Source organism: Pongo abelii, chromosome 19 (assembly GCF_028885655.2).
Source record: "Pongo abelii isolate AG06213 chromosome 19, NHGRI_mPonAbe1-v2.0_pri, whole genome shotgun sequence".
NCBI classification, from domain to species: Eukaryota; Metazoa; Chordata; class Mammalia; order Primates; family Hominidae; genus Pongo; species Pongo abelii.
In genome coordinates this window covers 257,989-281,864 of record NC_072004.2, presented here as the reverse complement: position 1 = coordinate 281,864, position 23,876 = coordinate 257,989, and the positions used below count along the sequence as shown (strand labels likewise).

General features: G+C 48.3%; 2 protein-coding genes across 5 annotated transcripts in view; one reads left to right on the top strand and one right to left on the bottom strand.

Moving 5' to 3' along the window:
• Window positions 1-10,043: 10,043 nt before the first annotated feature.
• LIAT1 (ligand of ATE1) lies at window positions 10,044-18,171 on the bottom strand. 4 transcript variants are annotated; one of them, XM_002826789.5, is made up of 3 exons: window positions 17,764-18,171; window positions 13,794-15,231; window positions 10,044-10,292 (listed from the first exon to the last, which is right to left on the bottom strand). In XM_002826789.5, the coding sequence occupies exons 1-2, from the start codon at window positions 18,068-18,070 to the stop codon at window positions 14,414-14,416; spliced, it is 1,125 nt and encodes a 374-aa protein (XP_002826835.4). In that variant the 5' UTR covers window positions 18,071-18,171; the 3' UTR covers window positions 10,044-10,292; window positions 13,794-14,413. The 4 variants fall into 4 exon arrangements, with proteins under 4 accessions (XP_002826835.4, XP_054391298.2, XP_054391295.2 ...); XM_054535323.2 differs by having other exon boundaries at window positions 14,216-15,231; XM_054535320.2 differs by having other exon boundaries at window positions 13,794-15,234; window positions 17,764-18,123.
• Window positions 11,593-23,876, top strand: part of RPH3AL (rabphilin 3A like (without C2 domains)) — a 189,111-nt gene continuing 176,827 nt past the window's right edge. Inside the window, exon 1 of the mRNA XM_054535327.2 lies at window positions 11,593-11,870. The gene's annotated coding sequence lies outside the window, so the exon portion shown is untranslated. The remainder of the gene's footprint in view (window positions 11,871-23,876) is intronic.

Sequence of the window (23,876 nt, the reverse complement as noted above, 5' to 3'; positions counted from 1 at the left end):
AAGGCAGGAGGATTGCTTGAGCCCAGGAGTTTGATGTTACAGTGAACTATGATCGTGCCACTGTACTCCAGCCTTGGTGACAAAGCAAGACCTTGTCTCGGAAAAAAAGATAGTATAATTTGTCATAAAGATAGACATGTAAGTGGGACAGAATAGGAGTCCCATAGTAGACCTGTTGCAAATTGATTTTGACAAAGACACCAAAGCAATTTGATGGGGAAAGGAGAGCGTTTTCAGTAAATGGTGCTGGAACTACCAGTTCTCTGTATGGGAAAAAAGTAAACCTCAGCCTCTACCACATACCATGAACAAAAATTAATTCCAGATAGATTATAGACCTACATGTAAATGTTTAAAAGCTAAGAGAAAAATTTTAAGACCTGCAGTGCGCAGCGGCTCATGCCTGTAATCCCAGCACTTTGGGAGGCCAACATGGGTGGATAACTTGAGGTCAGAAGTTCGAGACCAGCCTGGCCAACATGACGAAACCCTGTCTTTACTAAAAATACAAAAATTAGCCGGGCGTGGTGGCGGGCACCTGTAATCCCAGTTACTCAGGAAACTGAGGCACAAGAATTGCTTGAACCCAGGAGATGGAGGTTGCAGCGAGCTGAGATTGCAGCATTGCACTCTAGCCTGGGTGAGAGAGCAAGACTCTATCTTGGGGGGGAAAAAAAAGACCTGAGAGTGAGCAAAAATTTTTTTCTTTTTCTTTTCTTTTTTTTTTTTGAAAGGAGTCTTGCTGTGTCATCCAGGCTGGAGTGTAGTGGCACAATCATAGCTCACTGCAATCTTGAACTCCTGAGCCCAAGCAATCCTCCCATCTCAGCCTCCCAAGCCGCTGGAACTGCAGGTGTGTGCCACCACACCCAGTCAATTTAAATTTAAATTTTGTAGAGATAAGATTTTGCTATGTTGCTCAGGCTGATCTTAAACTTCTGGCCTCAAGCAATCCTCCCCACCTGGCCTCCCAAAGTTCTAGGATTATAGGCATAAGACACCATGCCCAGCCCAAAGAGTTCTTAAACAGGATACAGAGTGAATAACCATAAAGAAAAAAAGTAATAAACTTGTTTCATCAAAATTAAAAACCTCTGTTCTTTAAAGACTCCGTTAAGAAAACGTAAGTCAAGACTGGGAGAAAAATTCACATCTGACAAAGGACTTGTATCCAGAACATGTAAAGAGCTCTTTAAGTCAACTTTTTTTTGTTTGTTTTTTGAGACAAGGTCTTGCTCCGTCACCCAGACAGTGATGCAGTTATGGTTCACTGCAGCTTCAACTTCCGGGCCCCAAGCCGTCCTCCCACCTCAGCCTCCTGAGTAGCTGGGACTATAGGCACATGCCACCATGCCTGGCTAATTTCTTTGTATTTTTGTAGAGATGGGGTTTCACTATGTTGCCCAGGCTGGTCTTGAACTCCTGGGTTCAAACAGTCCTCCCACCTCAGCCTCCCAGAGTGCTGGGGTTACAGCCGTGAGAACAACCCTATTAAAAACGAGCAAAAGACTTGAACAGACAGTTCACAAAGGAAGATATATGGATGGGAAATAAGTCCATGAAAAGGTGTTCAAAACCATTAGGTATCAGGGAAATGCAGATTAAAGCTACGATTAAATATAATTTGATACTTATCTATGAGAAATGAAAACATAGATCCACCAAAATGCTCACACACAAGAAAGTTACTGGTCATTCTGTTGATAGTCATATGCTGAAGAAACCAAAATGTCCATCCGTCAACAGAGTATTTGATAAATAAAAATATAGTGTATATTAATATATATAATAGAATACTATTTAGACCAGGCGTGGTGGCTCACACCTGTAATCCCAGCACTTTGGGAGGCCGAGGCGGGCGGATCATCTGACGTCAGGACTTCGAGACCAGCCTGACCAACATGGTGAAACCCCGTCTCTACTAAAAATACAAAATTAGCCAGGCCTGGTAGTGCATGCCTGTCATCCCAGATACTCAGGAGGCTGAGGCAGAAGAATCACTTGAACCCGGGAGGTGGAGGTTGCAGAGAGCTGAGATCGCACCACTGCACTCCAGCCTGGGTGACAATAGGGAAACTCTGTCTAAAAATATATATATATACACACACAGACATATATATATATACACACACACACACACACACATATATATACACACACAAAATAGAATACTATTTAACAATAAAAAGGAATAAATTGCTGATACATGTAATATTGTGGGTGACTCTCATAGACACGGTGCTGACAGGCACAAAAGGATGCATATAGTATGATTCCACTTATGAGATTCTAAAACAGGCAAAAGGATTCTAGGTTGAAAAGAATTAGACTAATGATTACCTAGATGTGTGTGTATGGTGGTTGGTGACTTACTGGGAAGGAACATGAGGATCCTTTCGATGGAAATTCAAATGTTTCAGATCATGAAGGGGGGTAGGTACATGGGTACAGGTTAAGCTAAATGCAGGAGGAATTTAGTTTATAGTTTAATTTTGAAGCAAAGATGACAACAATCTGATATGGTTATGCTTTGCATCGCCACCCAAATCTTGTCTTGAATTGTAATCCCTATAATCCCCACAGGTGGGGGTGGTTGGATCGTAGGGGCAGCTCCCCACATGCTGATCTGGTGATAGTGAATTCTCACGAGATTATAATCCCCACAGGTGGGGGTGGTTGGATCGTAGGGGCAGCTCCCCACATGCTGATCTGGTGATAGTGAATTCTCATGAGATCAAATGGCTGTTTAAGGGGCTCTTCCCCTCAGCTCAGCCCTTCTCCTTCCTGCTGCCTTGTGAAAAAGGTGGTTGCTTTCCCTTCACGTTCTGCCATGATTGTAAGTTTCCTGAGGCCTCCCCAGGCATGCTGAACTGTGAGTCAATTAAAGTCAATTAAACCTCTTTCCTTTATAAATTACCCAGTCTCAGGCAGTTCTTTACAGCAGAGTGAAAACAGACTAATACACAACCCCTTTCCAAAACAAACCCCTTTCAGTTGTTGACACAAGATGCGATGAATGCCTATATTTCTAAAGCCAAGGAGCTGATAGAAAAATATGGAAATTAGAGTAAAGCATATAAGACATTTTTCCTTTTTTTTTTTTTTTTTTGAAACTGAGTCTTGCTCTATCACCCAGGCTGGACTGTGGTGGTGTGATCTTGGCTCACTGCAACCTCCACCTCCCAGGTTCAAGTGATTCTTGTGCCTCAGCCTCCCGAATAGCTGGGATTACAGGTACGCGCCACCACGCCCAGCTAATTTTTGTATTTTTAGTAGAGACGGGGTTTCACCATGTTGGCCAGGATGGTCTCGAACTCCTGACCTCAAATGATCCACCCACCTTGGCCTCCCAAAGTGCTGGAATTGCAGGCATGAGCCACTGCACCCAGCCGAAATTTTTCCCTTTGAAGGAAATGGTATCACGACTTAACATTTAGAGGGAGAGATGCTGGTTCACTCTATGTATCAGGTATATTTTTGCTATTAGCATGAATTGTAACCCTTAATTAGGAGTATGGCAAAACTACATAGTTAACTAAATTGTAGTTGCTTAAAGCAGGTGTCTTTAAAAGTTCTTTTAGAAAAGTATTTTTTATTTTTATAGATTTAGGGGGTACGGATGCAGTTTTGTTACATGGATATATTATATAGTGGCCAAGTCTGGGCTTTTGGTGTACCCATCACTCAAATAGGGTACATTGTACCCAAAAGGTAATTTCTCATCCCTCACCCTCCTCCCACCTCCCCACCTTTCCGAGTCTCCAGTCTCTCTTATTCCACACTGCGTGACCCTGTGCACACATGGTTTAGCTCCCACTTTTACATGAGAACATGTGGTGTTTGACTTTCTGTTTCTGAGTTGTTTCATTTGGGATGATGGCCTCCAGCTCCAACATGTTGCTGCAAAATACATGGTTTTATTCTTTTTTTATGAATATGGCTGAGGGGTATCCCATGGTATACATTTGCCATATTTTCTTCATTCAGTTGCCCGTGGATGGGCACTTAGATTGATTCCATGTCTTTGCTATTGTGAGTTGTGCTGCATTGGAGCACAACTCCAGTGAGTTGTGAGTGTGGGTGTCTTTTGGATAGAAGAGTTTCTTTTCCTTTGGGTGGACACCCATGGTGGGATTGTTGGGTAGAACGGTAGTTCTACTTTTGGTTCTCTGAGAACTCTCCATGCTGGTTTTTCTTGAGGGTTGTGCTGATTTACATTCCCACCAGTAGCGTGCAGGCCTTCCCTCTTCTCTACGTCCTCGCCAACATCTGTTGTTTTTTGACTTTGTAGAAAGTCTTGCCCTGGTAGTATGTATACAGACTTTAAAATAATTGATTGTTCTTTTGGCTCATCTGTTCTTCTACAATGAGTTAGTGTTACTGGTATAATAAAAACAGGAATTAAGAATCAAAAAAGAATTAAGAATCAAATAAATGGCCGGGTGCACAGGCTCACACCTGTAATCCCAGCACTTTGGGAGGCTGAGGTGGGTGGATCACTTGAGGTCAGGAGTTCAAGACCAGCCTGGCCAACATGGTGAAACCCCGTCTCTACTAAAAAATACAAAAATTAGCTGGGCATGGTGGTGAGCACCTGTAATCCCAGCACCTCCAGAGGCTGAAGCAGGAGAATCACTTGAACTGGGCAGGCGGAGGCTGCAGTGAGCCGAGATCACACCACTGCACTCCAGCCTGGGCAACAGAGTGAGACTCCATCTCAAAAACAAACAAACAAACAAACAAAAAACCCTTTCTTCCCAAAGTATATACTTTGTCAAAATGGTACAACTAAGATTTGTGGGCCATGTGCCGTGGCTCATGCCTGTATTCCCAGCACTCTGGGAGGCTGAGGGAGGTGGCTTGCTTGAGCCCAGGAGTTTGAGACTAGCCTGGTCAACACGACAAAACCTTGTTTCTACAAAAAATACAAAAATTGGTTGAGCGCAGTGGCGTGAACCTGTAGTCCCAGCTACTTGGGAGGCTGAGGTGGGAGAATCGGTTGAACCTGGGAGGTGGGGGTTGCAGTGAGCCGAGATCACACCACTGCACTCCAGCCTGGGCAACAGGGCAAGACCCTCTCTCACAAAAAAACAAAAACAAAAACAAAACAAACAAAAAAAACAGGATTTGTGCATTCTAATGTAATTTTTGTCTCAAAGAAAATGCAGAGTCATCCAAAGGGTTGATCTTGTCCACTGCACAGATATAGCCAATTTACCAAGACAGCAGTATTGCAACAGAGAAAGAGTTTAATAAACACAGAGCCAGCTAAGCAGAAGAACAGGAGTTTATTATTGCTCAAATCCGCCTCTGAAAATTCAGAGGCTAGAGTTTTGTTTGTTTGTTTTGAGATGGAGTCTTGCTCTGTTGTCCAGGCTGGAGTGCAGTGGTGTGATCTCGGCTCACTGCAACCTTCGCCTCCTGGGTTCAAGTGATTCTCATGCCTCGGCCTCCCGAGTAGCTGGGACTACAGGCACCCACCACCATGTCAGGCTAATTTTTGTATTTTTAGTAGAGATGGGGGTTTCACCATGTTGGCCAGGCTAGTCTCGAACTCCTGACCTCAGGTGATCCACCTGCCCCAGCCTCCCAAAATGCTGGGATGACAGGTGTGAGCCACCACACCTGGTTCTGAGTCATAATTTATAATCTGTGGCTGATTTGTTAGTTTCACAAAGGCAGTGTGGTCCCCAAGCAAGGAAGGGGTTTGTTTGGGGTAGGGGTTGTTATCATCTTTGTTTCATTGTTTGTTTGTTTTTTTGAGACAGGGTCTTGTCCTGTCACCCAGGCTAGAGCACAGTGGCACGATCTCAGCTTACTGCAACCTCTGCCTCCTGAGTAGCTGGGCCTACAGTGCGTGCCACCGCACCTGGGTAATTTCTGTATTTTTTGTAGAGACAGGGTTTCATGATGTTGCCCAGGCTGCTGTCGAACTCTTGGGCTTAAGTGATTCACCCGCCTCGGCCACCCAAAGTGTTGGGATTACAGGCGTGAGCCACCGCGCCCAGCCTGAAAGTGCTCATTCTTAAAAATAAAAAAATTCATATTAGCAAAAATAAAAATCATTCATATTCTCCCCAGCCATTGCTAATTTTTTGGAGAACCGCAGCTTTTGGTGGTGGTCAGAATGGAGCTGTCTAAGGGGATATGTTGCTTTTAGACTGAGTACTGTTCTCAAGCTCACAATGGTGTAGTTGTTGAATCAAGACATTAGAGCGTGAAGGGGCTTTTTTTTTTAAGTGGAAGGTTTTTGTTCTTTATGTTTGCTGGCTTCCTTTTCAGAATGAGAACAGGGGCCTTGATGTGTCAAACCAGTTGCTGGTAATTACAAATTACTCCTTTTCTCTAGGAGGCTTTGGGCTTTGTTTAGGTAATTAAGCTGGCAAGTACAATTAACAGGATGTTCCCAGTGCCAGCACACCACCTTCCCGACCCCAAGAATTCTTACAAAGCAGGAAGGGTCCAAAAAGTTAGTTTAAATGAACTGTTAAATGAATTGTTTCATTCATTTTATTCACGTGTTAATCGTATCCACTTACTTTCAAAAGCAGATAGGGATAGCTACAAGACATCTATGTGACAGAGGCACTAAAACCCTGTCTGTTGGTTGCTGTGAATCTCCTGTTTTTTGGAAAAGTGACCCATTTTAAAGTTCAGGGTGATCACCGGGCACCTGCCACGAGTGACTTCGTTTTGGTCGCTCTGGACTGTTGGGCCTAGTGCAGTACCTTAGTCCAAAACAATGGCCTCCTGTAAATTTTTTTACCCTAGTATAAGGAAGTGAGCCCCTAAAAGACAAGGCTTTTCTCAGGACTGAACTCGAAGAGGACTTTACAACACCTGTATCTACACAGGGGACACAAAGTCGAAGATCCTCACATTGACCCAATGCCATTTCTTTTTTTCTTTTTCCTTTTCTTTTTGAATTGAGACAGAGCCTTGCTCTGTCGCCCAGGCTGGAGTGCAGTGGCGCGATCTCGGCTCACCGCAATCTCCACCTCCCAGGTTCAAGCAATTCTCCTGCCTCAGCCTCCTGAGTAGCTAGGATTACAGGCACCTACCACCACACCCAGCTAATTTTTGTATTTTTAGTAGAGATGGGGTTTCGCCACGTTGGCCAGGCTGGTCTCAAACTCCTGACCTCAGGTGATCCGTCCACCTCTGCCTCCCAAAGCGCTGGGATTACAGGCGTGAGCCACTGGGCCCGGCCCCAATGCCATTTCCTATTTGGCTCTTAGGAAAGGCAAAGAGGACATTTAAAACTGGGAGTAACCCATAGTGGAATGAGTACACACAGACTTTGAGCCAGAATGCCTGGTTCAAATCCCAGCTTCACCACTTAGCAGCTGTGTGACCTTGGGCAAGCCCCTTAAACTCCCTGTAGAATGGGGATGTTGCCGGACGTGGTGGCTCACACCTGTAATCCCAGCACTTTGGGAGGCTGAGGCGGGCGGATCACAAGGTCAGGAATTTGAGACCAGGACCAGCCTGACCAACATGGTGAAACCCCATCTCTATGAAAAATACAAAAATTAGCTGGGTGTGGTGGCGGGTGCCTGTAATCCCAGCTACTTGGGAGGCTGAGGCAGGAGAATCACTTGAACCTGGGAGGTGGAGCTTGCAGTGAGCCAAGATCTTGCCACTGCACTCCAGCCTGGGCAACAGAGCGAGACACCATCTCCAAAAAAAAAAAGAAAAAAAAAGAAACTAGATTTCCACAGATAGAGAACTGAATACTAAGCAAATATCACAAACGATGATGGAGATGTCAGTTTAGTGATTTGGAAAGATATCCATGCCATATATATATATATATACACACACACATATATATATACACACACACACGTGTATATATATACACACACACGTATACATACATATACACACATATATACATCATATACACATGTATATACATATACACACGTATATATACACACACGTATATATATACACACGTATATATACACACACAGGTATATATATACACACGTATATATACACACACAGGTATATATATACACACGTATATATATACACACACACACACATATATATATATATTTTTTTCAAGATGGAGTCTCACTCTGTCACCCAGGCTGGGGTGCAGTGCCGCAATCTCAGCTCACTGCAACCTCTGCCTTCTGGGTTCAAGCAATTCTCCTGCCTCAGCCTCCCAAGTAGCTGGGACTACAGCTGTGCACCACCACGCCTGGCTAATTTTTTTGTATTTTTAGTAGAGACAGGTTTTCACCATGTTGGCCAGGCTGGTCTCGAACTCCTAACCTCAAGTGATCTGCCTGCCTCAACCTCCCAAAATGCTGGGATTACAGGTGCGAGCCACCACGCCTGGACACCAAGCCATATTTTTAAGAAAATTATTTAAAAACAATTTATATATTGTTATTCCATTAATTTTCTTTTGTTTTCTTTTTTTTTTTTGAGACGGAGTTTTGCTCTTGCTGCCCAGGCTGGAGTGCAGTGGCGCGATCTCGGCTCACTGCAACCTCTGCCTCCCGGGTTCAAGTGATTCTCCTGCCTCAGCCTTCCTGAGTAGCTGGGATGACAGGCATGCGCCACCACGCCTGGCTAATTTTGTATGTTTAGTAGAGACAGGGTTTCTCCATGTTGGTTAGGCTGGTCTCAAACTCCTGACCTCAGGTGATCCACCCACCTCGGCCTCCCAAAGTGCCAGGATTACAGGCGTGAGCCATCGCGCCCGGCCTTAATTTTCATTTTCATTTTTTAAATGTTTTGTACAGATAGGGTCTCATTTTTGTTGCCCAGGCTGGTCTTGAACTCCTGGCCTCAAGAAATCCTCCTGTATTGGCCTCTCAAAGAGCAGGGGTTGAGCCACCATGCCTGGCCATATTTTTTTTTTTTTTTTTAGAGCTAGGGTCTTGTTCTGTTACCCAGGCTGGAGTGCAGTGGTGCAGCTATAGCTTACTGCAGACTTGAACTCCTGGCCTCAAGTGATCCTCCCACATCAGCCTCCCAAAGTGCTGGGGTTCCAGACATGAGCCAACACACCTGGCAATTTTGTTTTCCTGTACTTAGATATATTAATAGAAAAAGGCTGGAAGGATGAATCCAAACAGATAAGGCTATCTCTCTCCTAATGGTGGGACTAGTCGGTGTTTTTAAAACTTTTTTTTTTTTTGAGACAAAGTCTCGTTCTGTTGCTCAGGCTGGAGTGCAGTGGCGCGATCTCGGCTCACTGCAACCTCCACCTCCTGGGTTCTAGTGATTCTCCTGCCTCATCCTCCTGAGTAGCTGGGACTACAGGCGTGTGCCACCACACCCTGCTAATTTTTGTATTTTTCATAGAGATGGGGTTTCACTATGTTGGCCAGGCTGGTCTCGAACTCCTGACCTCAAGCGATCCGCCCACCTTGGCCTCCCAAAGTGCCGGAATTACAGGCGTGTGCCATCATGCCCGGCCTCCTAAAACATTTTTTTTTTTTTTTGCTTCTCTGTATTTTCTAGTTTGCCTCACTACCTATGCATTTCTTGAAAAGTAAGATCTAAGCGACATCACATTGTTTCTGGTGATCTGATTTAAGCGTAGAGAAACCAGATAATTAAATGGTTAGTGTGCCTGTCCCTTAGACCAGGATCGCGAACTGGGAAGAATGAGATTTTGTGCTGTTAGCAAGCTAACAAGTTAGCCTGCTACAATTTCTTTTCTTTTCATGTTTTGTTTTTTTTGTTTTTTTTTTTTTTTAGATGGAGTCTTGCTCTGTTGCCCAGGCTGGAGTGCAGTGACGCAGTCTCAGCTCACTGCAGCCTCCGCCTCCTGAGTTCAAGCGATTCTCCTGCCTCAGCCTCCCGAGTAGCTGGGATTACAGATGCCCGACACCGTGCCAGGATAGTTTTTGTATTTTTAGTAGAAATGGGGTTTCACCATGTTGGCCAAGCTGGTCTCGAACTCCTCACCTCGGCCTCCCAAACTGCTAGGATTGTAGGCGTGAGCCACCGTGCCGGGCCGCCCGCCGCAGTTTCATGGATGTTAGCTAAAGACAGGAGACTCTGCAGCCAGAGACAAGACAAAGGATGTTTATTAGTCACAGCAACAGCAGTAGCCAGAGTGTTTGCAATTGTGCTGGTTTCCTCAGAATCACTTCCCACAGGGTGACAGGAAGAGGCTCTAGGTGACATGAGAACATAAGGGTTTACGTTACAGCAGAGGAGCTCTGAGCCCAGGAACCGGGATCTTCTGTAATCATTGAAGCTAATCTGCCCTTTGCTCTGGAGGGAGACACGATCTCCATCTTCCAAGGCTATTCATCCTATGAAAGAGAGTCTGAATCAAAGGCAGTCAGTGGTGACGAGGAGAAACATAAGTAGAGTGAGAATTCCGTACGGGGAATTGTGTCCCAACAACCAGAGCCTCTCACAGTGAATGTGCATGGAATTACCTGGGGACTTTGTTAAACTGCAGGTTCTGATACAGTAGGTCTGGTTTGCAGGGAGAACCTGAGGATCCACTAGCAAGGGAGTTTCTTTTTAAAACATTTTGTTAATTTTTTTGAGGGAGTCTTGCTCTGTTGCCCAAGTGGGAGTGCAGTGGCGTGATCCTGGCTCACTGCAGCCTCAACTTCCCAGGCTCAAGCTGTCCTCCCACCTCAGCTTCCCACGTGGCTAAGACTATAGGCATGTGCCATCACACCTGGCTAATTTTGTTTTTTGTAGAGGCAGGGTCTCACCAGAATGCCCAGGCTGGTCTCGAACTCCTGGACTCAAGGGACCCTCCCACCTTGGCCTCCCAAAGTGCTGTGATTACAGGTGTGAGCCACTGCACCCAGCCAGATTCTGGATAGATTCTGTAACAATCTGTCTAGCTCATGCGTCCTGTTGGGCTGCCCTGCCCTGCTCCACGTTCTGGGTCTCTGCAGCCATCAAACACTGTATTCGCCTGGCTGCTGGGATTAGTCCAGTGATGGACATATGACCCCTGCCAGGCTAGAGACCTTCTTGGGACTGATATGGACACTGGATAGGGACGAGGAGTAACTCTCTTTTCCTTTCAAAATTATAAGGATGTCAGTGGCTGTCTTTGCCATCCTGTGATGAGAACCTATCTGAACATAAAGCTGATATGGAGGAGGCAGAGGTGAAATACGGAGAGAGAGAGACATTTTGATGACACAGTGTGTCCTCCTGGATCCAGCCATGACTGAAGCCACAGGCAACCCTGGACTGTTGGCTTATAATGGTTTATAAGTCAACCATTCCGGCCGGGTGTGGTGGCTCACGCCTGTAATCCCAGCACTTTGGGAGTCCGAGGCGGGTGGATCACTTGAGGTCAGGAGTTCTAGACCAGCCTGGCCAACAGGGTAAAACCCCATCTCTACTAAAAATACAAAAATTAGCCGGGCGTGGTGGCGCATGCCTGTAATCCCAGCTACTCAGGAGACTGAGACAGGAGAATCGCTGAACCCAGAAGGCGGAGGTTGTGGTGAGCCAAGATGGTGCTTTGCACTCCAGCCTGGGTGACAAGAGCAAAACTCCGTCTCAAAAAAAAAAAAAAAAAAGTCAACCATTCCCCTTGGTCTGTAAGGCGGTTTTCACCGTGGTTTGTTTCTTGCCCTGAAGGAGACCTCACTGCTACAGCCTGGGTGTGAGGAAGATATGCAAACTTCGAACCCAAGGTGTTCTGAGTTGAAGCCACTTGTGTGCTCCAGGAGCCTTCACCCCACCTGCTTTCTATCATTATACGTTAAGCACCGGCCTTCCGGGCCCCGGCTTCCTTCCTGCTCCACTCTCTCCTGCTCCGGGCCTCCGTCATTTGTTCTCTGTGTGTGAATTCCATCTCTTGGCCAGCCACTGAAGCCAGATTTCTTCTGTGAAGCTCACCCTTCCAGGAGGTAAGGTCTACACCATTACTCGGGACAGTCTCTCTAGCAGACATGTGGCCACACCAACCTGAAATACCACTGATTAAAACTCGCACAATAGTTTGTTTCCTGGGTGCCAGGCGCCATGCTAGATGCCTCATTGCACTTGATTCTCACAGCACTAAGGTAGGAATTTGTAGTCTGGTTTTCAGATGAGGAAACTAAGGCTCAGAGAGGTGAAGCAATCTGCCAGGGGCCACAACGCTAGCATGTGGTGGGGAAGAGATGAATTCAGCTCTGGTGTCAAAGCTCACCATCTTAGCTACTTTCCGAGAATTGTTACCTCACGGCTGGGAGATGACCACAGCCCCCGCCCCTGCCTCTCACCGCCATGGAAGACGCTGCTAAGCGACCGTCTCAGCCCAGTGCACCCTCACACTCCTCTGTGCCCCAGGCCCCAGCCACTGTGGTAGACCCGGAGGGTACACGAGATGCCAGCCCCGTGGCTGCCCCTGTTCTGTCTCTGCTTTTAATACCCTGGTGCACAAGCGAGGTCCTGTGGCGGCCACTGGAGTATTTCCTGCGCCTTCCTCTCCACGGAGAGCAGAGGACAGGCCTGGCCTCAGCACAGGGAGGGCCGTTCCTGTCTGCTAACCATTCTCCATGGCAGGAGAGGACTCTTCCAAACGTCTCTTCAGTATATTCTGACAGGGTGCAAGGGCAAATGTGGAAACTGTCACTGGCCTTTTAAGGAAGGGTCAGAAGAGGGCTGCTCTGCCAGCCCAGGGCTAGCAGGGACCACGATGCCCACTTTCACTTAATTTTTTTTTTTTTGAGACAGAGTCTTGCTGTGTTGCCCAGGGTGGAGTGCAGTGGCGCCATCTTGGCTCTGCCACCTCCGCCTCCTGGGTTCAAGTGATTCTCCTGCCTCGGCCTCCTGAGGAGCTGGGACTACAGGCACCTGCAACCATACCCGGTTAATTCTGTACTTTTACCAGAGACAGGGTTTCACCATATTAGCCAGGCTGGTCTCGAATGCCCGAGCTCAGATGATCCACCCGCCCCAGCCTCCCAGTGTTGGGATAATAGGCCTGAGACGCCGCCCCAGCCACTTTCACTTTTCAAATGAGCGTTCTGTGAGGTCTGTATTGGCTTTAACTTCTCCCGTGTACAGTGCACATTCACTTTTTGTCTCCCCCAAAACCCTGTGACCTCTCAAAGGTCAGGGATCTCATCTTAGCCCTCCATGCTGTCCCTCTCAGACCCACGGTGTTGCTGAGGTAGCTGAGGCTTCCCCAGAGACCACCCTTTTCCTTTGGACCTTTCAGCTAGAAATGCCAGGAGACACACACACACACACAGACACACAGGACCAGCCCTCGGCCAATGCCTTTGGGAAGTATAAATACCCCAGCTTCCTCACCCTCAGGTGGGATAATTCTAGAAGTGGGTTTCCCTGTGGAATTAAGCCCAGTATGAAAGCTGGCCTAATAGTCCCTGGAAGAGGGGCCAGACACAGTGGCTCGTGCCTGTAATCCCAGCGTTGTGGAAGGCCAAGGGAGGACTGCTTGAGACCAGGAGTTTGAGACCAGCCTGGGCAACATAGTGAGACACCCCCCTCCAATCTCTACAAAAAAATTTAAAAATTAGCCAGGCGTGGTGGCACTCACCTATAGTCGCTGCTACTTAGGGGGCTGAGGTGGGAGGATTGCTTGAGCCCAGCAGGCGGAGTGCAGTGAGAGCTATAATTTCGCCACTGGTACTCCAGCCTGGGCAACACAGCGGGATCCTGTCTAAAAAGAAAAGTCCCAGGATTGGCCATCTTCTCTTCTCTGTATCACCCTCTACTCATCCTTTCTTCACCTCCCAGATAATCTACTTGCATTTGAACCCTCGTCTCAGGGGCTGCTTCTGGGAGAGCACAAACTACGACAGCACATGGCCCTCACTCACCGGCTACTTGTGGCAGGGAGGAATGTGTATTTAGGAGACGCAGTGTAGCGAGGCTTTTTATAATGGAGGATTAGGAGAGGACCATGTTTATAAAAGAAGCAATATTCCTTTTGGGACTTCCCACGGTAACTTCCCAGGGATGGAGTTCTGGAACCCACTTATTTTGAGGCCATGTAAAGGCAGGCCATGCATTTAATTAAAACAGAAAAAGGCTCCAAGAGGTTCAGGACATTGTCCTCAGGCCAACAGAAGCAGGTACTGTGTGAGGAGTTTCACCATGAGATTGAGACTTAAGATGTAAATTATCTACATACTTTCTTTTCTTTTTGGGGCAGATTATAGATATCTAGCTGTGGTGAGAAATTAAGTAACAGAGATGCTTATTTAAGAAAAAGGAAATTCTGAAAAGAACTCTTCACTACATTGCTTATGTTCTCAAGGCACTGTGGCTCTCCTGGGCAACTGAGGACAGCTTGGTGATGGGAGAGTTGGTGTCGTCCGTGTACCACACATCTGTTTCCTTCAGATATAGGCCTCATTTCCTTTTATGATGATTGTTTTTAACACATAAACTTGTGGTGAGGAGGAATTATAAGTTTGTGAGTGTGGTGGGTAGATTTTTACTCCAGCAGAGTAGGAGCTAAATCAGAGTGTAGAAGCTTTGGGGTAAGGTTTCCTTCAAAATAGAGATTGGGGCACTCGGCTTTCGACGTGGGTTGCCTGTGGCTGGAGCTGCTGTCTTTGTCCAAGAGGTAGGGTAAGTCCTCAGGGGTCTCCTTGGCATTGGGGTTGGCGTGGAAACCCTTGAGGGCCTCGGGGTCGGGGTGGAAGCCCTTGAGGGCCTCGGGGTCGGGGTGGAAGCCCTTGAGGGCCTCGGGGTCCGGGTGGAAACCCTTGAGGGCCTCGGGGTCCGGGTGGAAGCCCTTGAGGGCCTTGGGGTCAGCGTGGAAGCCCTTGAGGGCCTCGGGGTCCGGGTGGAAGCCCTTGAGGGCCTCGGGGTCCGGGTGGAAGCCCTTGAGGGCCTCGGGGTCCGGGTGGAAGCCCTTGAGGGCCTCGGGGTCGGGGTGGAAGCCCTTGAGGGCCTCGGGGTCCGGGTGGAAGCCCTTGAGGGCCTCGGGGTCGGCGTGGAAGCCCTTGAGGGCCAAGCACTGGTACCGCTTTCTCCGGTTCAGTTTATAGATGCGAATCCTTTCCTTCTCTGCCTCTGGGTCAGCAAGAATTCCATCCCAACGCAGACTTTCGTTGATCCGGTTCGCAAGGTTCTCTATTTCGGCAAAGTCGGGGAGGCTGACGGTGGAGGAGTCAGAAGGGAGATGCTTGTTTTCCACTTTGCTCTGTCTGTGCTCTGGTTTCGGATCACGGTCTTTGCAAGGACTTAAGATGTCATGAAAGGAGGAAGAAAGTGGCTGGCTCTTCAGGCTCTGATTCTGATGTTTATCTGCTGAGCACATGAGCAGGTTAGTGTTTGTGGTGATGTCTGCCCTTGGCCTGCTGGGGATGGTGCCAAAATCACCCAAGATGGAAGAGGAGGATGGGGGCCTCTCCATACTCAGGGCTCAGGCTGCCAAGCCCACCAGCCTCGTGCCCACCCACTGCCTGTGTGATTTTGCTGAAATCATTTTGGGGCAGGAGGAACCATTCATTGAGCACACAGTCCAAGCCAGGCCCTCTGGGTAAAGGCGATCGGCCCTATTCTTCAGGTGAGGAAACCGAAGCTCCAAAAGCTTCAGGAACTTGCCAGTGTCATGAGCGAGTGGCAGAGCTGGGACCTGAGTGCAGGCCAGGCCCCCAATGCCCCATTCTTTCCACTGGGCCGTGCTGCCCCCATCCACCCTCGCCATGTGCTCACCACGGCCATCCCCAGGTCTGGGAGTCTGTGACTCTACCCTAGTCTAGACACTTTATGATGGAAGGAACGGAAAACAACAGAAAAGCTTCCTAAATTTGACTGATGGAAGCAGTATTATGCCAAGCCGGAAATACTTCTGCTGTATGGCTTGTACTGATTTTTTTTTTTAAACATCAGTAGCACTTCAGAATTATTTAACATGCACATAAAATGCTACAAATTGTGGTTCTTTCATCAGCTTGTCCTTTTATTTTAGGGGAGAGAGAAAGAAATCATCTTTTGACATTTCCCTCCCTTGCTACGCCCTGGAAACTATCTGGTGCCCCCTGCTGACGGTATGCGGCACATGTCACTGTAATTTCTACAGTGAAAAGCTACGCCAAAAGGACAATGAACAGCCAGATTTCTTTTTGCAGATACACACAGGGCTTCTTTTTTTTTCTTGAGACTGAGTCTCACTCTGCCACCCAGGCTGGAGCGCAGTGGCACAATCTTGGCTCACTGCAACCTCTGCCTCTCAGGTTCAAGCAATTCTAGGTGCCTGCCACCATGCCCAGCTAATTTTTGTATTTTCAGTAGAGATGGGGTTTCACCATGTTGGCCAGGCTGGTCTTGAATTCCCAAAGTGCTGGGATTACAGGCGTGAGCCACTGTGCCCAGCCACATAGGGCTTCTTGACCTGAACTGCAGAATTTTCTTGCCTTTGTATTACGATTCCGCCTGAGAAGTACTTATCATCTTCCCATTGCTCCTTTCCCACACTGCACGATCCATATGGGCGAGGCTGCCACTCTGCCTCCTGCTTGTCTTGGTGCCAGCTCTGCCACAGAGGGCCAGGCCCCAGAACTGGAGCTTAGGGCCCTCTCCCGGACAGCCAAAGCCACTGAGGTGGACCACACGGGCGACAGTGGCCTCACAGCACTCACGGGCACCTGCATTCTCTGTCACTGCTGTGTGCTCTCTCCTCAAAGTGGGTGCTCAGTCCCTTTGTCAAGAAATCTAGGGATTCTACAAGAAGAGCTTGGTGAGATGTAGGGACTGGAGTTTATGGCAGGTAGGGCGTGTGTGTTTTGAAGTTGTCCCTGAGAGAGACTGCAATTCCTGCCTGTATATGACCACACACGTGAATGTATAACGTATTAACAGTCTGTGTCTGTGTGTGTAGACTATGAATGTGTGTGCATGACAGGGATCTGTGCTTTAGTTTTTTTGTTTGTTTGTTTTCTTAAGAGACAGGGTCTTGCTTGTTGCCCAGGCTGGAGTGCAATGGTGCGATCATAGCTCACTGCAGCCTGGAAGTCCTGGGTTCAAGTAATCCTCCCACCTCGGCCTCCCAAAGTGCTCAGATTACAGGTGTGAGCCACTGCGTCCCGCCCTTTAGTTTCACTGTTGGTGTTACATGGATAGAAGGTGGGAGGAGTGGCTGAGGGCGTCCCCCGCCCTTTAGTTTCACTGTTGGTGTTACACTGATATGAAGCGGGGAGTGGTTGAGGGTGTCAGGGATTATCGGAGGATGTCACAGTGACTGGTGTGATGGGGTTTGTGCAGTCCAAGGCTGCCCCTTGGTGGGTGTGAGGGGGAGCCCATGCAGCGAGGACCTTTAATACACACGTCTGTGGGTGTGGGTGTCTACCGCACATCCAGAGGCAGGCAGCCTTAACGCAAGAGGGTGTGAGGAGGGGAGGCAGGAGTCTGCCCTTCTCTGTGCATGAGCGTGAGGGCCTTTCATGCGGCATCAATGTGTTTGGGGTGGGGAAAGTGTCTTGTAAGGAGGGCCTCTGTGGGGAAGGTGCAGACGTTTAAGATTGCCAGTTTTGGCTGAGGGATTAGGAAGTTGAGAGGGTGTCTTTGTGTGGGGCTGGAAGGCTCTTAGGAATGGTGGATGTCTGCAGGGGTCTCTGTGTGGGGCTAAGGGACCGCAAAGTTGGTGGATGGTCTCCATGAATGGGGCTGGGGCATCAACGTGCTGCTGACGGGCATGTGTGGGGAGCAGGAGGACCTCGGTCCGGGACCACTGAGCTTCTGTTTCCGGTCTAAAGGGTCTCCTGGTAAATGGGGGGGGTCCCCAAAGAGTCTCCAGGGAACCGGAGCTGACGCAGCCGCGCTAGCTGCTCCTCTTACCGTCCCCCTTGCCAGACCCCTTGGTCTTCTTCTTCCTTTTTTTCTTCTTCTTCACCTTCCGTTTGGCCAGCTCGGAGGCGCCGCCTGTGATGGGGGGCAGTCTAGACCCCCGCGGGCCCGCGGCGCCGCCCTCCCGCTCCTCCTCCTCGCCGTCGTTGTCCTCATACCCCAATGTCCCTGCCCCACCGCGGCGGTCCATCCGCCCGCTGGGTTGCAACCCAACCCGCCCCGGGGGCGCCGGAGACCCGCTGCCGACTAGTTGGTGGCTCTCAGCGCGGACTGCCAGGCCAGGGCCACGCGTCTCCATGGCGACCGCCCGCTGCGCCTGCGCAGTCAGGACGCTTCCGCGCGGTGCCCCACGGACCTCGATGTGCGCATGCGTGCTTCTGTTTTTTTGGAGACCTAGACACACAGCGGTGTGCGCATGCGTGCTTCTGTTGGGGACCTCGGCACATAGCGGTGTGCGCATGCGTACATCTGTCGGCGTGCTAGGCACGCAGCGGTGCGCGCATGCGTGCTTCCATCTGTTGGTGATCTCGGCACAGCGATGTGCGCATGCGTGCTTCTGTCTGTTAGACCTCCGCGCATAGAAGTGTGCGCAGGCGTGCATGTGTCGGAAACCTCCGCACACAGAGGTGTGCGCATGCGTGCTTCTGTCGGGGACCGCGGCGCACAGTGGTGCTCCCAGGTGTGCTTTTGTCTGTTGGAAACTGCACAGTTGACCGCGTGAAGGGGAGGTGGGCAGAGAGGTTTTAAATCCCTGGGCTGACACTCATCTCGTCCAGTCCTGTGCCTCGATCCTCCTGCCTTGGGCTCCCACCGCCACGCCTGGCTGAGTTTTGATTTTTGGTTTCAGGCTGGTCTCGAACTCCTGGGCTCCATCGATCTTCCCGCCTCGGCCTCCTAGAGCGCTGGGATCACAGGCATGAGCCCCCGTGCTCGGCCTCCTGTACCTTTTTAAATGCTGTGTATTCTCCCCTCAATTTTTATTGCCTGAGTTTCAGCCTCGTACATCTACCCTGGACTCTCAAAGCCAATGTGTCCAAAACAAACTTACTTCTCCATGGTTTTCCATTTCAGTGAATAAAACCGCTGGACTGGCCGGAAACCTGGTGGGCTTCCACGACTCCCACCCTCTCCCTTGTCCCTTACCCAGGCTGGGGCCGACTGCCGTGTCTGGCACTGGGACTTCTGGGTCCTCTCCTGAACGGTCTCTGCTTTCAAACCTTCCCCACGAACTCTTTATCCGCACAGCTGCTAGAACAAACTTAAAAACAACCAAACCGTTCACTCCCTTGCTTAAAAGTCTCCAGTGATGAAAAACAAAACATAAAAAGCCAGAAAGTCCTCCAGTGCTTCCTCATCACAATTCACATCAAGATCTAAACTCTTGTGGGGCCCTGTGCGGGGCTGACACCTGTAGTCCCAACACCTTGGGAGGTCAAGGTGGGTGGATCGCTTGAGCCCAGCCTGGGCAACGTAGTGAGACCCCATCTCTACAAAAAGTTAACCAGCTGTGCTGAGGGGCTCTTGTGGAGGAACTTGAGCCTGCAGTGAGCCGAGATCGCACCACTGCTGTCCAGCCTGGGTAAGAAAGCAAGACTTTCTCTCTCCGTTTTTTTTTTTTTTTTTTTGGAGACAGATCCTCCCTCTGTTGCCCAGGCTGGAGTGCAGTGGCGTGAACGCGACTCACTGCAACCTCTGCCTCCCAGGTTCAAGTGATTCTTCTGCCTCAGCCTCCCTAGTAGCTAGGACTACAGGTGTGTGCCACCACGCCTGGCTGATTTTTTTTTTTTTTTTTTTTTTTTTGTATTTTTAGTAGAGACGGGGTGTCACCATATTGGCCAGGCTGGTCTCGAACACCTGACCTTGTGATCCACCTGCCTCGGCCTCCCAAAGTGCTGGGATTACAGGCTTGAGCCACCACGCCCGGCCTCTGTCTCTTTAAAAAAAAAAAAAAAAAGTGTGGCTTATAAGGCCTGGTATGATGCGTCACCTGCTTTTCTTTCCAGGTTTATCCTCCACAGATTGTATTATCTGAAAATGGCTGCAGAGGGTGGGCACAGTGGCTCATGCCTATAATCCCAGCACTTTGGGAGGCCGAGGCGGGCGGATCACTTGAGGTCAGGAGTTTGAGACCAGCCTGACCGACATGGAGAAACCCTGTCTCTACTAAAAATACAAAAATTAGCCGGGCGTGGTGGTGGATGCATGTAATCCCAGCTATTTGAGAGGCTGAGGCAGGAAAATCAATTGAACCCAGGAGGTAGAGGTTGCAGTGAGCTGAAATTGCATCACTGCACTCCAGCCTGGGCGACAGGGCAAGACTCCATCTCAAAATAAAGTAAAATGATAAAATAAAATGAAACTGGCTGCAGTAATATCTCTTGTCCCACATACTCTTCGAGAATCTTGCCATTCCTGTGGTAAGACACAGAGTCTCATTCCGCTCTCCTTCAATTTAAGGGGTTTGTCGACTCGCTTGGAACCAATAGTATGTGGCAGAAGTACCCCAGTGTGACTTCTCAGGCTAGGTCCTAAAGGGAATGCAGCATCCATCCATCTTCTTAGCCCACAACGTGCTTGCTGTAGAGTCCTGAGCCTCCCAGTGAGAAGTCTGAGGACCCCAAGGCTGTCACACCTTGATAAATCCCCACCTAGTCCACATGGAGAGCCTCTAAGATGTATGGAGAGAAGAAAGATGCCTCAGCTTCTCCAGCCCCCACTTTTCCCATCCAGCTATCATCCCGCAGCAACAGCAGCAGCAGGAGAGACCCCAGGCCAGACCCAAGCAGACAAGCCTTTCCTGAATTTCTGACCCAAAGAAGCTGTAAGAGAAAATACGATGGTTGTAGTTATTTAAGTTACAAATGTTTGGAGTGATGTGTTATGCAACAGTAGGTAACTGAAGGTGTCTTTGTTAAAAGATATGGAATGGTATTTTATCTTTTATTTAATTTCAACTTTTAGATTCGGGGAGTACATGTGCAAGTTTGTTACATGAGTACATTGAGTGATGGTACATGACTCAGGAGTACAATGTACATAAGTACATTGAGGTTTGGGGGGTATGGGTGATCCCGTCACCCAGGTGGTGGGTACAGCACCCAATAGGTAGTTTCTCAGTCCACACCTCCCAGCCCCTCCTCCCTCTAGTAGCCCCCATTACCCATTGAAAATCAGCCTTTGATTTTAGCCATTCTAGTGGGTAAGAAGTTGTATTTCTCTGTGGTTTTAAGTTGAATTTCCTTGGTGATTAATGAAGTCAAGCACTCTTGAATGTGCGTTCTGGTCATTTGTGTGTGTGTATATATATATATATATATATTTTTTTTTTTTTTTTTTTTTTTTTTTTTGAGATGGAGTCTCACTCTGTCGCCCAGGCTTCTATGCACTGGCACAATCTCCACTCACTGCAGCCTCTGCCTCCCGGGTTCAAGCAATTCTCCTGCCTCAGCCTCCCGAGTAGCTGGGATTACAGGCGCCCGGCACCACACCCGGCTAATTTTTATATTTTTAGTAGAGACGGGGTTTCACCATGTTGGCCAGGCTGGTCTCAAACTCCTGACCTCAGGTGATCCACCCGCCTCGGCCTCCCAAAGTGCTGAGATTACAGGTGTGAGCCACTGCGCCCGGCCTGTTGTTTGTATATCTTTAAGTGTCTTTTGAAGTCTTTTGGCCATTCTGTAATGTGGTTGTTTATTGTTGATTTGTTGTTTGTTGTTGATGTCTTTGCACAACTTGAATATAAGTGTTTTGTCAGCTTTATGACTGCAAAGATTTTTTTTCCAGGTCTGTAGCTTATCCATTTTCTGAATGTGGTGTCTTTGGTTAAGCAGAAATTTGAAATTCTGATAAAGAATTTTTTTCAATTTTCAATTCATTTGATCAGTTTTTTCTTTTTGTATTGTGTCCAAGGACTCTTTGCCTGCCCCATATTGCAAAGACAGTGTGCTATGCTATCTTCTAGAAGCTTTATAGTTCTGGTTTTAGGTTAGGTTCATGATCTACTTCAAATTTATCATTATTATTATTTTTTGAGATGGAGTTTCGCTCTTGTCACCCAGGCTGGAGTGCAGTGGCGTGATCTCAGCTCACTGCAACCTCTGCCTCCTGGATTCAAGCAATTCTCCTGCCTCAGCCCCCAAATAGCTGGGATTACAGGCGTGCACAAACATGCCAGGCTAATTTTGTATTTTTAGTAGAGGCAGGGTTTTACCATGTTGGCCAGGCTGGCCTTGAACTCCTGACCTCAAGTGATCCGCCTGCCTCGGCTTCCCAGAGTGCTGGGATTATAGGTGTGAGCCACTGCACCTGGCCTACCTCAAATTAATTTTGTGAATAAAGTCATATATAGGAGTCACATTTATTTTTTCCCAAATGAATTTCCAGTTTTTCCAGGAACTTCCATTGAAAAGACATTCCTTTACCCATTGACTTGACTTGGTACTTTTCATTATTATTATTTTTTATTTTTTTGAGATGGAGTGTCACTCTGTGGCCCAGGCTGGAGTGCAGTGGTACGATCTTGGCTCACTGCAACCTCCACTTCCCAGGTTCAAGTGGTTCTTCTGCCAGAATCAGCCTCCTGAGTAGCTGGGACTACAGGTGCGTGCCACCATACCTGGCTATTTTTTTTTTGTATTTTTAGTAGAGATGGGGCTTCACCATGTTGGCCAGGCTGGTCTCGAACTCCTGACTTCAAGTGATCCACCTGCCTCAGCCTCCCAAAGTGCTGGGATTATAGGCGTGAGCCACCGCGGCTGGTCATTTCTGATTTTCTTTTCTTTTCTTTTTCCTTTTTTTTTTTTTTTTTGAGACAGGGTCTCACTATTTTGCCCAAGCAGGTCTCAAACCTCTGGGCTCAAGTGATCCTCCTACCTCGGCCTCCCAAAGCGTTGGGATTACAGGCATGAGCCACCATACCCAGCCTGACTTGGTACTTTTGTAGAAAATGAGTTAACTGGCCTGGTGTGGTGGCTCACGCCTGTAATCCCAGCACTTTGGGAGGCCGAGGTGGGCGGATCACGAGGTCAGGAGATCGAGACCGTCCTGGCTAATACTGTGAAACCCCGTCTCTACTAAAAATACAAAAAAATTAGCCGGGCGTGGTGGTGGGCGCCTGTAGTCCCAGCTACGCGGGAGGCTGAGGCAGGAGAATGGCGTGAACCCGGGAGGCGGAGCTTACAGTGAGCCGAGATCGCGCCACTGCACTCCAGCCTGGGCGACAGCGAGACTCTGTCTCAAAAAAAAAAAAAAAGAAAATGAAGATGAGTTAACTATATGTTTGTCAATCTATTTCTGGACTCTGTTTTGTTCTGTTGTTCTGTCTATCCTTTGACCAATACCGCATCATCTTGACTTATCATCTTGTAGCTTTATGGTAAATCTTTTTTAAAAAAAATAAAAATGAAAAATAGAGATGGATTATCAGTATGTTCTCCAGGCTGGTCTCAAACTCCTGAGCTCACGTTGTCCTCCCGCCTTTGCCTTCCAAAGTGCTGGAGTTACAGGCGTGAGCCACCGTGCCCAGCCCCATGGTAAATCTTGATATCACCTAGTGTAAGTCTTCCGACTGTGTTATTTTTGAAGATTGTTGGGACGATTCTAGAGCCATTGCTTTTCCATATACATTTTCAAATCTTCTTGTTTGCTTCTTAAAATCCCCTTTGAGACTTTGATGGGGATTGCATCAAATCTATAAATCTGTCAGTACTGAGTAAATGACAGTCATTGCTGTGTGCGGACGCATTGCTCTATAAGGGGCCCTTCTGTCAGTAGGACGTGTGTCCTCGGTCTTCCCATCCCCTGGCGAGCTCCTTGATGTGTCCAGCACAGCTCGGCATGCAGAGTGTGCAGTATCTGCCTCTTGCCTGTCTGCTTTTGTCCTTAGGAGCTAAGTGAAATACAAATGGCAGAAGGCCTTTGTGGAAATGACCAGCTACCATCGGTCTGTCTGGGGTTTGCATTTCAGATGCCCTTTCATACTCACCCTGGTACTTGCAGACAGGTGCTTGGAAAGGCTGGCTGCCCTCCTTCCCATCTTCCCTCTCAGCTGGTCCTTCTTGCCTCAGTGCTTAGCTGGCAGGAGACAGTTTGATCATTTCTCTTCT

What these genes read in the sequence shown, in the direction of transcription:
- LIAT1 (XM_054535320.2), bottom strand. Translation starts at nt 18,070, where the DNA reads ATGGAGACGCGTGGCCCTGGCCTGGCAGTCCGCGCTGAGAGCCACCAA. An exon ending in GGGGTCTGGCAAGGGGGACG is followed by an intron (nt 15,235 to 17,763) that starts GTAAGAGGAGCA and finishes TCATGTGCTCAG; the next exon opens with CAGATAAACATCAGAATCAG.